The sequence below is a fragment of the Impatiens glandulifera genome, chromosome 6, assembly GCF_907164915.1.
Source record: "Impatiens glandulifera chromosome 6, dImpGla2.1, whole genome shotgun sequence".
Classification (NCBI taxonomy): Eukaryota; Viridiplantae; Streptophyta; class Magnoliopsida; order Ericales; family Balsaminaceae; genus Impatiens; species Impatiens glandulifera.
Genome location: NC_061867.1, coordinates 11,613,848 through 11,632,688, shown reverse-complemented (window position 1 = coordinate 11,632,688; position 18,841 = coordinate 11,613,848). Strand labels below are relative to the sequence as shown.

General features: G+C 26.2%; 1 protein-coding gene across 1 annotated transcript; it reads right to left on the bottom strand.

Annotated features, from left to right (window-relative positions):
- Positions 1-1,258: 1,258 nt before the first annotated feature.
- On the bottom strand, positions 1,259-3,029 carry LOC124943156 (putative transcription factor bHLH041). The gene is made up of 6 exons (XM_047483707.1): positions 2,944-3,029; positions 2,807-2,855; positions 2,377-2,729; positions 1,977-2,142; positions 1,419-1,841; positions 1,259-1,321 (listed from the first exon to the last, which is right to left on the bottom strand). Exons 1-6 carry the CDS (start codon positions 3,027-3,029, stop codon positions 1,259-1,261), a joined length of 1,140 nt encoding a protein of 379 aa, XP_047339663.1.
- Between the last annotated feature and the right edge of the window lie 15,812 nt (positions 3,030-18,841).

Genomic DNA, 18,841 nt, shown 5'->3' with positions numbered 1-18,841 from the left:
GGATATTATATTAGATCATTCTTTTTAGTAAACAAAACAAATTATATTAAAAAATCCCATTTGGTAAAGGTTATTTTCAGTGAGTATATATTTAAATGAATTTTTGTTTATTAATTTTGATAAATCCCAGTTGGTGATGGTTTTCATTTCAATGAGTTTGTTGTATGGTTAATATTTCACAAATTTGTAAATTTCAATGGTGTACTTTGATAGGTTAATATTCAAAAAGTTTTATAAACTAATTTAATTAATTTTAATCAAATAAAATTAAAAAAAATTCTTACTAAATAAAATCTGAGATCAAATTGATATATCTATAAATTTTAATTAGTATATAAATAGGTTTGAATCAATTATTTAAATAGATTTGATCATAATATAATAATTTTTATCATATAAAATCCTATATCCAAAATATAAGATTTGTATATTTGATTAGTTTGGACTGTTTATGTAGGTTTGAAAGCTCACACTTACCTAGCGAACTCCGATAGTCATGTTCTAATAAAATCGGGCTGGTTCAATTATTTAAATAGATTATCATAATACAATATTTTTTATCATATAAAACCATATATCCAAAATATTATATTTGAATAATTGAGCGGTTTATGTCGGTTTGAAGGCTCACCCCTATCTAGCGACTTCGATAATCATAGTTTAATTAGAATCATTTAAAATAAAAATGTATAAATTGACGTGTTCTATTTACAACCAAGTTGCTATTAATTAATTTCTAAGTCAATTTTAATAATTAACCTTAGGCTTGTTTGTTGTTTGGTATTTGGTTATTGAAATATATCGAATTTTTATCTCAAAATCCAACAATCATATCACTTATCTAATCAATCATTTTATCAATTTAAATATCAAAATTACCCTTTATTTAAATATTTCATTTTATATTAATAAAAATTAATATTAGTAAAAAACCATATTTGATTATGGGTATTTTGGTCATAATAATTTTAAAACTGTTTTTTCTTTCATTTCATCATTTTTTTATAAAAAAACTGAAAACTCAGTTCCTCAAGAGCCCCTAGTGTAAGTCATAAAACATTTAGATTTATAACAAATAATTGCCACTAAGAATAGTAGATTAATCATCAACCTTGATCCAACGGTCATAAACAAGAATTTCAGTCAAGGTTGGTCCCACAAAACATCTATACATGATATTCAAATTTGCAATTAGTATTCAGATAATTAAAATATCAATTAATAATTTTAATCAAGAAATTGACATGTAGGTTGATCTTTAGATCTCAACAACTGCTCTTCTAACTGCTTCTTGGAAAGAGCCTTTGTCCCATTCTCCATGCTGAAAAAAAAAAATTTAAAAAAATTAAAATTAATATTACTTTTTTATTTGAATTTAAAAAGCTAGCACAAATTCATTCTTTGAACACAAAACTAACCTTATTAGTTAAGTTTAATCTGACCATTACGGAACTAATGGGATTTAATCCAATTGTTAATGTTTTTGTATAGAGAGACATCAATCTCATGTTTGGAGTTTGTTCCAACAACTCTAATATGCGAATCACCAAATCTACGAGACAACATTCTCTCCTTGTTGTCACCTCCAAATCAATCGTTCTCGATTCAAATCTTGACGACGATGATGATGTCGACGATTCAACTATGTCTGACACACGAATATCTACTTCACAATTCTTAATAATTAGTTCTTTGTGCCCTATTTGTTGTCTTAAATTATGCGATTGTTGTAGTAGTACTTCCGCCTCCAAATTATGGTTTATCCTCGTAAGCTCCGATATTTGAGATTTCAATGATGTTAAATGATCTACGCTAGTTGAAAGTACCGAAGCCTTATCCTTCTATTAAAACAATTAAATAAAGTCAAAATTAACATATAATTCAATATAATGTTAGTAATATAAATTATAAACTATTTTTAACTAGTGGATTAAAAACCCGTAATTGTTTTCAATTCTACAATTATCGATAAATACCTTTGTACCAAGTGGAAGCAACGATAGAAGTGTTTGAAAGTTTTCGTTGAGTTTCTCTCTTCTTCTCCTCTCCGACATTGTGTGATGAAATTGAGTGCTCGCTGATACGACGTTGACACCACCGTGCATTTCATCATCTAGACGTTGTCGTGAAAAGTCAAATGTTCTGAAAAAAATAATAACTCGTCACCTTAATCACGAATTTTCCAAAAACTCGAATAATAACCCTAGCATAACCCCACATTCATAACCTCCGCTTCCCATTCATGTCTTAAAATGTCTTAATAGTTAATAAAATGAAAACTATTATTAATTTGAAATATAACAATTTTTTTATAACTCTTAAACATAATAATTTAATTAATGTAGATACATTATTATAATTTACATCAAATAATACCTGAAAGCAGTTGATGAACTAGGGCTGCAGTTGTTTTGTGAAGCAATTAACAGAGCCGGAGAAGAAGAAGGAGAAGGAGAAGAAGATGAAGAATTATGGTTGGGAGAAAGAACAGCAAGAAAAGCCTGCATCATAACTTGATGTTCCTCTTCAGGATTTGGGAATCGAGGATTTCTTGATTGTCTAAAAGCTTCAATGGCTTGATCATGAAGAACAAGATGATCATAATTCAAAGTTGATGACAATGGAATCTGTCTCAGAACTTGATCTGATCCATCCATTAATAAAGAAGAAGATGGAGATGACCAATTTTGACAAACTGGGTCTTCAAGATCAGGAATTGATTTATTCATCTGTAAATTAACTAAGAACTGATCAGAATTCATAATTCATAATTAATCACAATGAAGAAATTAAAGATTGTTCTTACAGATTGGTTGGAAGACATGTATGGATGAATATTGTTCATGAAAGAAAACCTATACAAATTTACAGAAAATTCAATTAATTAATTAATTAAAAACCCATTAATGATATTCTTGATTAAATATTATATATAATTCTTACTGATCATCCATTTGAAAGAAAGATTGTGAATATAATTCATCGAAGATCATATCATGAACAGGAATTGGAGACAAAGAACCATCCATGCCAGAGAGAAAGAGAGAGTTTGATAGGAATAATAATATTTTCATCTATTTATATATATATATATATATATTTATTTATTTATTTATTTATTTATTTATTTATTTATTTACAGAATAGGAGCCAAATAAGAAAGAAGAAATAGTCGGGTCTATTGAAGAAAGGTATTCTTGAATAGTCAAATTTTAGGGGACATTTCTCTTATTCCTTCCTCGGCTTTCTAATTTCTAATATTTTAATGAGGAAATAATAACAATTTTTTTTTTTAAGTGGTTCAAAATGTAGTTTGTTCTTGGATATGGGTTTGGGCTGATTTTATTATTTAACTTATTAAAATTTAAAAAAAAACTCCACGGGTCACAATTATCGTGTTTCTGACTTAAACTCAAAACGATTTCAGATGCAATTAAATCGTGACCTTTTGGTCTTTTAAGCCAACTCTTACCACTTGACTACTTTAGTAGGGTAAAAGTTATCAAGCCGTTTAGAATCAAACCCACGTCCACATGTTTAGAATTTATGCGCTCTACCAGCTGCTGAGCTAAGACGATTTTTTACATTATAATTTTTACCTTATCTTATTGGTGTTGATTTAGATAAATTAATGCTATAAATTTATTTTATTTTAAGTATATTTTAAGAAAGTTAATAACATTTATTCGTAAACACAATAAATAATTCTCGAATTTGGGTTGAGGATAGAAAAAGAAAATATAAAACTGTCGGTTTGGATTAGGAGATAAGTAGTTATTAATAATGATCTATAAACCCATACCCCATTCATATATAAAATAACTTAATATATATATTAAAATTATCTTACACAATATTTATAAATTTCTTATTCTCCAACATCTCTTATCTCTAACTATATTAAAATTGGGTATAATGCTATCTGATGTACACGTTGTTGTCCCTATTGATAAATTAAAATAAACTTAATCAAATTACTTAAATTATTTATATAAACTTGTTCAATTGGGTTATGAACAAATATTTAATACAATATAACATTTAAGTGTATTAATATATAATAAATATTTTGGGTTTGAGTTTTTGAAATTATATATATATAAAAGTTATTGATAAAATCTTGATTTAAGCATGAGAAGGAGAAAGGAAATAAAATGAGTTATTTGGTTTTCATAAATGGTGAGGAATCGATCCCACAAAAATAATATTAATAATTTATTTCTTATAAAATCCAATAAGGAAGAGAATAATTAATACTTATAACGAAACACTTATTTGAATATTTTTTTTTTCAATCATACTTATTTCCAATCTACATCATTATCATTCCTATTTCATTCCCTTATTTGAATATCGCCTAAAATTTTGTTAAAATATTATTAAATTTTATTTATATTTAAAATTAATTAAAGTAAAATATTTATATTTTAATTAATAAAATAATTAGAATGAAAGTAAGCTTTTTTTTCTTAATAATTTATTTAAAAGCTCATGAATATATTTCTTTTTATATTCTGAAAATTAGAGTGTACTAAAAGATTTTCTGTAAAATGACAAATTATAATATTGTTGGCCTTTTAAATTAAAACTTTCTGATTGGATTGGATTTGATATTTTTTTATTTGATGGTAGTTAACCAACGTAGTGTTTCCTCTATTCTCACTAAACCCCAAATAATAATAAAAACAAATATATATAATATTATAAATATATTATTTATTATTTTTACACAATAATATGAATAGTTAATCTATTATAATGTAATCATAAGATATGATGGAAGATTTGTAGGTAATGATGTGAAATTGTAGATAATTTAAAACGCTTAACATTTTCATCTAAATATAATCTAAAAGATTCTAGATTTATATTTAAAACATAAATAATTAAATTGATAAAAATTATAATTTAAATATATATATCAAAATATAAATAATCAAATTTATAAAAATTATAATTTTAATATTTTAATAAAAATTATAATTTTAATATTGAGTTTAAATGTAAACAAATAAAAATAATACAAAAAAAACTTAGTTTAAACACTAAAATATATTAGTTTGAGAAATAAAAAAAAACAATATTAATTTGAGAATTGATTCAAAATTGTTAGTAAAGAATAAAAAGAAATATATACTTAGTATAATTACATATAATTTTTTTCCCTCCACATCATTACTCTATATTCAATTTTATAAAAATTATATATATATTTAAATTTAGTAATGAAATTTTGTTTAAAAGCTTAGGGCCAACTCCTCCACACTACCAAATTTTGATAAATATAATGTACAAATTTTTTATCCAACATCCCAAATTTCGGTACGATTATTAACTCTATCTCCACCTATGACTAATGACCCTACCTAATTTTATAAGTTCATTAATCTTTCATTAAATGATATTATATATATATATATATATATATATATATATATATATATATATATATATATATATATATATATATATATATATATATATATATATATATATATATATATATATATATATATATATATATATATATATATATATATATATATAATTGTGTGATCCACATATTTTACAATTTCTCTTTGTACATGTGGTAGAAGTTCACACTTTAGATATCGTGTTTCATTTAAATCTTCAAACATTCAAACCTATATACAAATTATTTGATTCTTTGCAAATACTAAGCATTTGATTCTCTACAAATACTAATAAAAATATAATCATTTTTATATAATTAATTTTTTATTTTATATTTTATAATAAATTAATTAAAATTTAAAATAACAATTATATATAAAAAAGTTATTTAAAAATCATTAGAAAAATTAAATATAAAATATTTTAATAAAATTATTATTAAAAAAATTATATCATGATGTTATTAAGTAAAAGCTATATTTATTTTGATCTATTATTAATATAAAATATTTTAACGTTTTAATTTTAATCGATTATTCTTTCGATCCTAAATATGTATATGTTTTAGCGATATTTAAAGAATTGTAACAACTATTATTCAAATGCTGGTACTTGTTGCTGATTACGACTAGAGAAAAAATATCTAAATAACATTAGTTTAGAAGTCATAAGAGTTTAAAAATAAACTTAAATAAGTCTTTTGTTAAAAATATTTTTTTTGTGTGAAAATATTCTAAAAATATTTTGAAATCATTTTATAATTTTTCGGGAATTTTAGAAAATGGTTTGATGTTCCAAAATTATAAAATTATTTTGAAATTTTAAAAGAGGAACCAAACAGACCTATGACGACCCGTGTCCTAGGTCCTGTGTTCATTTTATCGGTCGAGAGCTTAAATCCCTTGGTTCTAAGTTAGAAACCCCTCGGTGTGGGTTTGGGATCCTTAGTTGGGTTTTTAAGGTTTATTAGTCCTTAGCTAGAATTCTCGGTCGGATACCTCGATCCTAGGTGGAAATTGTTTGTCATTGGTCTAGGAGTTCTCGGTTGGGTGCGAGACTCCTCGGTCCTAGGTGGAAGTCATCGGTCCTAGATTCAGGAATTCTCGGTTGGGTGCAAGACTCCTCTCAGTTCTATGTCTGACTTCTCGGTCGGATGTAAAAAATCCTTGATTGGACATCTCGGTCCTAGATAAAGAACATCGGTCGGACCTCTCGGTCCTCAATGAAAAACATCGGTCGGACCTCTCGGTCCTTAAGAACATTAAAATTGCAGGTTTTGCAATTTTGATGGAGACTTTGATTATTTGATCCAAGGGCATGGGTAGCTTTACAAAGCTTTCAGGAACATTTAAAATATCATCTCAATGTATCAATCGACTTAGATGATGATCAATTCATTCAAAATAGTTTATGGCCAAAAATCGGGTTTTTGGTTTTAAAGCTGTTTTGAAGTGCGAGGAGCTTCCCAATAGCTTTCTTATACTTCATATACTTGTTTGATACCAAAATATGAACAATGACTGTTCATTTGGACCAAACTAAGAACTCAAAATTTTCAATTATTTTGAAAATTTTGATTTTAATCAAACATGATCAAAATAATTGCCTAACATCATTAGAAACATGTTGGAAAGCTTTTTGGCAACTGTTCTTAAGGATTAGCCCAAGAACAACAAACTCGATTTTTGGATTTTCAAAATTCAAATTTGGGTTTTTCTATTTAAGGTTGATTGATTGATTCTAACATAAACACAGACTTTGAAAATGATCTTAGGATCAATTTCCAATATTAAAATTCAACAACCAGACAATATACAAACTTGTGAATATTGAAATATAAAATTTTCAAATTCAAACTGGAAGTATTAATCAAAGGATGATTGAAAGTATACAAAGGATTAAAGAACACTTCTTAGACCTTAGGGAAGCTTTTGGGATGCCTGGATCCAAGCTTTAAAGCCTTACACAAAAAATTTGAAAAATCAGAAGCTTTAAGCTTCAATGACGGATTTTTGAAATTATTTGATTTAAAGTTGGAGATGGATTCTATTGTCTTCATAATTGTTGAAGGGGCTATTTATAGCCTCCCGAAGTCGGTTGAGGGCTTCAAGTGGACCGAATCAACCAAAATCCATTTATAGTATTTTGGATGTTCTTCATTCAACTTGCCGATATATGTATGATTAATGTCTATGGATGTAGGGGAAATGATCACCGAAGTAGGGTGATCATTTCAGTATTTGAATTAACCGAAATGATTGAATGTAGGCGAAGTTCCATCTTTATGAAATCAAATGATGGGACTTGTTCTTATCCTCCGGTAAACGCGAGAAAGACGACGAACCAGGGCGAAACGACGTCGTTTCAGGCGCATTAGACGAACGCGGAGCGTTCCTTAGCGCTTTGTTGCGTTTCGTCCGCGATTGAGCGTTTTGTTGGCGTTTCAGCTAACGGGCATTAGCTGATCCTGTGAGGCGTGAGTGTGCGCTCCTTCGGCTACTACGGGCTACTCGGGCACTCCTGAGGCGTTAGATGAAAATCCAGTGCCTTTCCAATGAATGTGGTTTCGGCTGTAGTTTTCTTTCTGAGTATCTGCTACACCCGATTGCGGTTTTTTTATTGTTTAAAACCTTAAGGATATGTTTGAAATTGATTTTTCTTTCACCCTTTTGGCTTTAATTTTTTCTTTTAAAATACACAAAATATTAAACATAAATATGATAAATATTTTGTCGATTTATCTGTTTTTTATATATATATTATTGAGTTAAATAAATAATTTTTGGGGATGAAATGGGTACCTCATTTCATTCTAAATTATTTATTTTAATTCTTTGATTTTTTCTAAAATTATTTTAAGATAAAGAGAGTATAACATTTATCCCAAATAATTTTATTTATTTTATTTGGCCATTTTCCTTAATTATTTAGGTTTTATTAATTATCACAATAATTAATCTAATTAATCATTTTAATTAGGATTTGGTATTGGGGTGAATTATTTTGATTTTATTTATTTGAAAAATAAATTAAAATAATAATTTTAATTTTATAAATTGGGCATGTAAATTTTTAATGATTAAAAATGCTAAATTATAGGGTAAAGTGGTCCTTTTGGCCACCCGAATGTATCTTTTGTTTGAAAGAGGAGAAGAATTTGAACAAGTTTGGAAATTGACGACGGTAAATCTTTCTTGTGTTATCCTCCCTTCATAAATGAGAACATTTTTATGGAATGTTGGCGCTTGATTCTTCCAGGGAGAATCAAGAGTTTTGTATTGTTGTCTTTCCTTTCATCGTTTGGTTGGAACATAATTATTACCATACAATTTTCAAGTTTATTCAAGATGAATTAATTGCTATCTACAAAAAGACCGATATTATAATTCTCATTGTTACTCAATCCATACCTTCTCATGAAACAATTTCCTTTTAAGACTCAAACCACATTGCCCATGCTCTCCTCATCAAACAATCGTTCTAGGTTTAGAAAAATGATGTTTGACAACAAAGTTCACAATATGAGCTTATACAAATTTATTTCCGTGACTATAAATTTGAATTGAGCATTTTGTTAAATTAATAATTTTCATCTTTGGCTATAGTTCAATTTTTGAAAAAACCTTTTTCATTAATAATACAAAGTTAACTTCTAAGTATATTGTACACGATAACCTAGTGGTAAGTGTCGGCTTAAGAGACAAAATGTCACGAGTTCGATTCTACCTGAAAACGTTTTAAGTTTAAGCGAGAGTCATGAATGTGAAGTGTCATGTTAGTTCTCCTTCATTCAAAAAAAAAATTATATTCCACACGATCCAAATGGTTATTGAAAACATTTTATTTTACTATTTGATTAATAAATAAATAGAAGCTAAGAGAGTATAATACTATTTTTTTTTATTATATATGAAATAATTGGCTACATAAATTAGGTTGTATATATTATATGTGTCTCTAGTTGTATATGTTAAGCTTCTCAAAGATTAATGGATTATGAGGTTTTGTTGGAGACAACAAAAGTAGTTGGTCTAAATAAGTGGTTTTTATTCTCATTATATTTTTGATGAATTATTTGTATTAAGATCGGTGACAATAATAGAAGAGGGGTTGAATATTGTTGTGTTAATCATTACTTTTAATTCGATTTTAATCTTGTTAAAGATGAAAATCTGTTTATATTATTCACAAAACGTCGCAAACTCTTGAACGGATTCAAGTGCGGAAATGCTTGCTAGATTTGAAGTGGCAGACGCAAGACAGAAATATGCAAAAATGAAATAACACAAGTGATTTATGAATGTTCGGAGATAAAACTTTTACGTCACCCTTCTTCTGTTTCCAAAAGGATTTTCTATAGAAGGTATGGATGTTCGGAGATAAAAATTCATACGTCACCCTTCTTCTGTTTCCAGAAGGATTTTCTATAGAAGACTTTGATTCGTATAGCAACTACACAAACTCAGTCAGAACACAGAACTTAACAACTGTCTGTTTCTGAACTCCTAACTATCACTCACTATTGAACAGACGACGTTCTATTCAACTTACAATAATGAAAATACACTCAGGTAGAACAATAAATTATAGCTCAGCTTAGCTTAGTGAATTAGAGAATAATTTTAGAGAGATCGTAAACACACAACTTAGCAATTTCGTAATTCGTAATGCAGAAGAAAGTCCAAAGAGCCAGAGAGATTCACCCTTGTACTCTGATTCCTTTTATATTGAAGTGTAGCAACGGTCGAATTTGCCTCTTAGATACGTGTCAATTTTTTGTTAAATGTACGCCAGGTGAATGAGATCGTACGCAAGAATATATTCGTTGGATTGTGGCATACCGGATTATATTGTGGAATATTCGGTAGAACGTGGTGTACTAGAAGGTACAACGCGGGCTAGTGGAATAATTGAGTAAATGGAAGTTATACAGTTTTGGCATATTAAGCTGACTGACAGACTACTAATAACGAACACTGATGTTCGCTATGCTGAGGAACTATGTAAATAAGCGGTTGCTTCTTCAAACGACTGTTGAAGCAAAGCGTCAACACACACTTCTTCAGACTGCTGCTGAAGTAAGGCGTCTGTTTGCGCTTCTTCAGGCAGCTGCTGAAGCAAGGCGTCTGCTCGCGCTTCTTCAGGCTACTGCTGAAGTAAGGCGTCTACTCACGCTTTTTCAGACAAAGACGTCTGATGAAGAGAGACGTCTACTCGCGCTTCTTCAAACCAATGCGTCTGATGAAGTGAGGCGTTTTGCTCGCGCTTTTTCAGACCAAGGCGTCTGATCAAGAGAGATGTCTACTCGCGCTTCTTCAAACCTATCTGCACATAGACATTAGCACAACTTAATTTTATTCACTTATGAAATTTGTGAATAAAACTATGTCATATTGATTAAACTTATTTTTATTCGCATAAGTTTATTTTAATCAATTAAAACATTTTTCTTTAATCAATTATTTCTCTTTTTAATTATTTTTTTTTTCTTTAACTTAATATAACAATTTGGTTGTAACAAAATTGAAGAATTTTTGACAACTATAAACGATCGACAAGGTTCATTCACAACACCATTATAATAATGTTGTTTAAATTGAGGTCCGATAAAAATGTGAACTCAATAGGTGATCTCATTATTCTCTTAGAAGATAATTTTTTTTTTTTGTGTGTGTATGTAGTACCTCTTTTTCTTCCAAGAAAGTACCTTAAATTTCTCAATTTTTATTTTTTTTCAAAAAAAATCATATCATTTTTCCAATTTTCCAATTATATTTTTGTCTTAAATGAGATTTTTTTTACGTACCATCAAAACAAATAATAATAATAATAATAATAATTACAAGCCAAATTGTTGACTAATTGTATTCACCAAAATGGGGAACATTAGAAATTATTGGTGCAAATTGCAGAGGATTTCACTCCTCAAAAACGTAGGAAACTTCGGTTACTTTCTTCCCACCAATCCCACAGGCCCACACGGCACAATAATCATAATAATTATTATTATTATTTTGTAATTTCTTTTATTATTATCAATGAAAAAGCATTAAATTTGGTTTATAAAAATAAAAATTATCCACTTATGAATTAGAACTTAACTTTAAGAAAGTTCTATAATCTCTCGCCTTGATTCTGAGAGTTGTTTTTTTTTTTATATAAATATATATCATTTTAATGTTTAAAAATAATCCTGAAATTAAAATTTGAATATAAATTATTACATAATACTTAATTCTACATTAAATTTAATAGTACATCTTAAACATTAATTTATATATGATTAAATAAATTTATACTTTTGTATCAAAATGCAAAGATCATGTTCTATTTCATTTTATTTGTATGTAATAAGAGTAATCTATAATAATAATAAAAAAAAAACATTGAGATGCAACAAAAAAAAATACAAACAAAAAGATCAAAGCTAAAAAGAGTTTGTTGGGAAAATTTTTAGATCAGAAAATTTTGAATTTGGTCCCATTCTCACTTAAAATTGAAAATAATATTTTGTATGGTTTCTCGTCAATGTTTGATTTGATAAAATAAAATTACGTTTGAAATGGGTTTTTAAAATTTTTGAAACTGTTTTAATTGTAATATTAAAATAATGTTAGGCTTGTAAGTTTTTTTTTTAATTTTCATTTAATCACTTTTCAAATCAATTCCCTTTTATTCATCAAATCACTTAAAACAATTTCTAAAAATATTAAAATACCTTTTTTCATTTTAAAATTATATTTTAAATATTAAATATTTTAATATTAAATTATAATAAAAAATTATTCTTTTCATTTTATTTATTTTTATAACATTAGTTTAATAAATACATCTTGTTTTTATTATATTCTTAGTAGTAAGACCTAATTTCATTTATTTTACTATTTTATTATAAATGTATCTTGTTTTTATTTATTATATTTAATAAATAATATGATAAAAGATAAAAATTTGAGAAAAAGAAAATTGCAATTAATAAGGAGGGGTAATTAAGAAAAATAGAAAAAATATTATTTTAATATTAAATAGTATATAGACTCTTTGATAATAATTAATAATCCAACCACATCTTACTCAATTAATTTATGAACAAAATTCAGCAACGGTAGGTAGGTACGATACGATGTTTGTACCTCTTACTAATTTCAGCAAAATAATAATGAGCTGTCAATTATTTATTTATATTTTTTACTTTGACAAGACTCATGATAGTCATGTGACTCCTCCTTGCATAATTTTGTTTTTTTGAATAATAGATAAATTGTTTTTAAAATGTTTTTATCATATGATTTTGAGTATTTTTTTTGAATGATTAAGGATATTAATATATAATAAGATATATATATTTTAAAATAAAAAATATTTTAATATTTGAATGAATGAATTGAGTGTAATTAATGATAATTATGATTAAATAATATTTAATTATAATTAAATTTAAAAAATAAACAAAAAAAATATATAAACTAAGAGCTTGTTCGAATTTGGGTTAAAATTATAAACTGAATTATTTAAAAATAATGATGGGTGATTATTTTGAGAAAGTAAATAATATTTTTAATAAAAAGATTTAAGTTATATTAATATATATAATAATAAATAATAATTTAAAATAAATAATATTTTAGTATTTTATTTAATAATTTAAGTGAGAAACGAAAAAGGACTAATAAAATAATTTTTTTTTGAATTTCACTTGCATCTTTAGATATTATTCTTGATTGAGGTTGATATTAAATGAAAAACTAAATGGTAACTCAAAATATACATGACATATTATGATTGATGCAATATGATCAATTAATTTAAATTAAATGAACTAATAAATAAGTATATATTTAATATATGAGTTAGAAGACTACACCATAAATAATTGACCCATTTAACCTAATAAATCATTCATTATTTAAATATAACTAAAAGCGGTGCCAAGATTTGAAATATGCTCAAACAAACAACTTTATTTAAAATTTATCCGAGTTCAGATAAATGAAATAGCTAGCCTAACAAAAATATTCAACCCTTTAAAATTATCACAGATCCAAGGCCTATAAAACAACATTTGCAAATAATAATGTAAGTTGTTCGGTTTGATATTTTTTTTATTATTGAAATGCACATTCAAACTGTTCACGTCGGTTTACTAAATTTCAAGTCACGTCGGTTTACTAAATTTCAAATCGTTGGTTTGTCGGTTTTATTTTGAACTGTTAAAAAATTAAACCGGTTTAATCGTTTAATATATTGATAAATTTATTAAAATAAGTAATTATATATATAACAGGCTGTACCTATTTATTTATATATATATATATATATATATATATATATATATATATATATATATATATATATATATATATATATATATATATATATATATATATATATATATATATATATATATATATATAAACAAATACAAATATTATGAACAACATTCGATAACATAATTCATAAATTACTAGCATAATTTTTAAAACACAATTGTATTATACTAATTTTTTTTTAGTAAACATCACAATAGTGAATAATTTTAAAATTAAATTGTTTACTATAATAATAAAAATAATAATATCTTTGATAGTCTATTAACAAGTCTTTACATTTATGATATTCTTTCATTGTTATTTTAAATGTGTGTCATGATATAATAGTTATAATACATTATTTATTATTGTCGATTTAAGGTTATTTTTTATTTCTATTTTATTTTAATAATATTTTTTTAATATTTGGTCGGTTTAAATGGTGAGGACAAACCGATATACGATCCGGTATATACGATACGGTTTGATTTTAGCGATTTTGTTGACTTATCTACACTTTTATGTGCAAATGCATAGTATATTGTTAGTTAATCAATTAACTAATGAATATATCTTATAAATCAATTAATATATTTCTTTTCAATTATATTAATATTATAAAATTTAATATTATGAAAAAAATTATATAGTAAATATTATAATTATATATTTAGTATATGTATATATTTTAATTTTGTTAAAATTATAATTAGTATATATATTTTTTTAATTTCATAATTCTCAGGTCGTCCGAATCAACGGACAGATAACTGAAATCACAAATACGATTTCAATAAAGGAAGAGAACTGGGATTACAGATGAACGGATGTTACTATTTGAACTAGTAAGACGGGCCTAATAATATTAGTACGTAAATCCACCTGGACATAACAACATAATCCTGGTTCGAATGGAGGTTTTTTCAAAAATGTTAAAAGGAGAAAAAAATAATGATCGTTGATAATTTTGATAAGATAATGATTATTTTTGTTAAAAATACTTAAAATGTATTGATATATATAAATAAAATAAAAATAAAAATTTAAAATGATAGATATTTTAGTATTTTAATTAATGATTTGAATTATGTGATAGATGTGAAGTGAGTTAGATAATGTTTAATTTTGTATGTATTATTTTAAAAATCCAAAGAGAAGAAGGCCATAGATATTTTATAGACACTTAACATCTTAACATGAATATGTTCTCTAGATATTTTTAAAATTTAGAGGGAAAAAAATTAATGATGGTGGATGATTTTGAGAAAGTGATAATTATTTTTGGTAGAAAGACTTAAAATGTATTGATATATATGAATAAAATAAAAAATAATAATTTAAAATAGAAGACATTTTAATATTTTGGTTAATGAAATTAATGATGCGATTGTTTTGAAGTAATTGATTAAAAAATTAATTTGGCGTGTATTTTTAAAATAAACAAAAGAAAACTAAGGCATATGTGTTTGAACGTTGGAAAGGCAAATTCCAAATGGTTCTTTGGCACTCATATGACAAGTTGTGGTAGATGGAACAAAAAGTCTATTGTTGTTTTCATAACTACAAAATTTTATAAGAATTAGGAACAATAGTTTTATATTATTTTGAAAAATGATAAAAGAAAAATTATTAATTAATAATTCACTAAAATAAAATAAAATAAATTAAATTAAAAAAAAATCAATTTTAACTAAGAATGTTTATTGAACCGGATAACAGATAATCCTTTTTTAAAATAATAATAAACAATGAAACTGTGGGACTATTGTTCAACTCTTTCTATTACAGAAAATTCATTCACCGACAAAATAAACCGTTGACCGACTTAGTCACTTGACTACCACTTAGGTATTATGTCTTGTTTGGTTTTCTTTATTTTTTCTATTTGAAGAAGAACTCTTGTTAAACACGAAAATCTTATAGGAAAAAACTAAATAATAGATTCAAGTCAATACATAACGGTTCAGTTTATTCACTTTAGCTTAATCATTTTACTTTATTAGTTTATTATCAGGTTTCAATTTATTTGTCAAAGTAGTTTATTATCAGGTTTCAATTTATTCGTCAAAGTAGAAAGTTTGAGAGAAAATTTCGTTTAAATACAAAATATGTTTAATTATAATTTATTTACATTAACTTATTACTACGCAAAATTACTTTAAAAATATTAGGTAAGTGTTAAATGCTAAATCAAATGATCTAATATATTGTTATAAATTAATCAATAAAAAAACAATTAAAATGATGTCATGTATTGAAACTTATATTAAATGATGTCATTTTGACATACTATAATTTAGTTATGATATTTATTTCACATTTTTCATTTAATCTTCAAATTTTTTAAATTTAATTAATAAAATTGTTATGTTGATTTTTTAAAAAAATATAACAATAATCAAACATATTTCATCTACCCACTAATATAAATCACATTACACGATTAATTAATTAAAGTATTTTATATATTTTAAAAAATATATTATTATATATTAATATCCTATAAATATTTTTATCAAAAATATATATTTAATTATTCATACTCCAACCAAACAAGTTTTAAATATGTATACATTTGCTTAGACAAATAATTTGGTTTATTAGAAATTGAAATCCATGGTTTTAAGAGACCATTTTTACCTTCAAGGATTCATTCTAAATTGTATTGTTAGATAAAATAATTAATAATATCCTAAATTAAAGTTAAGTACCACCAGTGATTAAAAATTAAAAATAAAAACTAGTAAAGAAAAAATATGGAATTTATGTTTTCAAATGGTGATTGAGAAGAGATGATTTAATATTATTTAGATAATTCCAAAATATTATGGTTTAGTCTATACTTCTCAAATTATGATTTATGTTATAATGTTGAATAAAATCATGATTCATCCTACTATTTTCTCCAAGTAAATGGATTTGGTGTTTGTATATTTTATCTTGAATAAACTTATTTAAGCCAAAATTATATATAATATAAATTATTTAGTAAATTAAATATTTATATAATTTTATATTTTGTTTTTTTATAATTTCTTAAATTTGTTAAATTTAATATTCAAACAATAATACATATCCCCTCTAAACAAATATAAATAATAATAATATATTAAAAAATATATAATTAAGAAGCGTTGATTTGATGAATGTTTTAAGATAAATACAAGCCTCTATTAAAATAAAAAATAATAATCGTATATGATAGGAATATTAAAAAAAGGAGAATATAAGGAGGGCGAGGCTGCGTAGCAATCCTAGCGACGCCCCAACTGACTGCCACCTGAAAGAAAAAGCCACGGTAGTAAAAAAATAGGCTTCCGTAACAAAGCTTAGTAACAACGCTCGAACGCCCTTACTGATACTTTTTTATCAGTAACAGTTATAACAAATTGTTATTGTATTGAAGATATCAATAACGACTATATAGTACTGTTACTATTATAAATCTTCAGTAATGGATATAGAGAATCACCGTTACAGATAATAGCGGCTTAAATTGTCTTTTTCTAATTAAGGGTATCAATAATGGTTTTAGTATAACCGTTACTGATATGGCTTCACTTTAAAATTTGTGGGATGAACATCAGTAACGATTTTAGAGGGAAAACCGTTACTGAAAGTTTATTGGTAACGGTTTTGGGGATAACCGTTACTAATAAGTGCCTTGTTTTTTCATCTTCTCTATAGGTATCAATAACGGTTTTAGTATAACCGTTACTGATATGGATTCACTTTAAAATTTGAGAGATGAACATCAGTAACGGTTTTAGAGGGAAATCATTACTGAAAGTTTATTGGTAACGGTTTTGGGGATAATCGTTACTAATAAGTCCCATGTCTTTTCATCTTCTCTATATGTATCACTAACGGTTTTAGTATAACCGTTACTGATATGGTTTCGCTTTAAAATTTGTGAGATGAACATCAGTAACGGTTTATACTAAAACCGTTACTAATACTCTATTAAAATCCGAAAGTCCGTCGTCTTCTTTCTTTTTTCCTTCTTTCTTTCTTCTCTCTTCTCCGCGCTCCGTTCTCTTCTTCTTTCGCCGCTGGTTCTGCTTCGTCCGTTGAGAAATCAAGCCTGAGAGATCAAGCGCTGTCCTTCCATTGCCAATCTCTTCTTCTCCGCTGGTTCTGCTTCATCTTCTCCTCTAAGAGATTAACGAAGCCAAATAGGTAACTTCAAGATTATTTCGCATGATTGGGAGATTAACGAAGCCATCTTCTTTCGATTCTTCATCTCTTCTTTCTATTTCAAGATTATTTCTATTTCAAAATTAGCAATTTTTTTAGTTTTCGCCGCCCTGTTTGAAGTTGCCCCTACCGCCGATTCTCTTTCAAATTTAGGTTAGTCCGGTTGCGAAATTGCTAAATTTTAATTGAAGTTGTTTAGGTTGTTCAAATCCAGGTTAGATTGTGTAGTTGGAATTGAAATTGCTAAATTGTTTAGATTGCTTGTTTTCTTCCGGTGACTTATTTTCTTTCTGTTTAGGGTAAATTGTTTAGATTGCCTGTCTAAATTGAAATTTCTTAGATGACTTAGGTTGGAATTGGAATTGGAATTCAGATTCTTTCTGTTTTCTTTTTGTATTTTGAGACTATTGTTAATTGTATAAAATTGAAGATGATGAATGTTTATTTTGTATTATCTGGTCTATTTGAATTGAAAGGAACATTGTTAAGATTATGTAGAGAATACGAGAGGAGCGTGAAGTTGAGAAACTTCAGTCACGGAGAAATTTGAACGTAAAATGGAGCGTGAAGAAGCATAAAGGCAACGTCAAATGGAGCGTGAAGAAGCACAAAGGGAGACACAAAATCAATACAATAGCCTGAACAAATGCAGGATGAGATGATTGAGATGAGGGAGCAGATGACCTTCATATTATCCTTGATTCCCGTTAACTCTCTCCTTCCACGTCCCCCTGCCCCTCCCACTAGAAATGATGCCCCTCCCACTTGAATTCTGGTTAGTTTAAAGTTTATGTAGTTTTGAAGTCTAATTAGTTAATGATTTAATTGCTTTTTGAAGTAGGTTAATTTATGGTTTTTGTGGATTGATGAATTGTGGATTTATGATTGTAGTTTTTGGATGATTGTTGTTTTGGATTGAT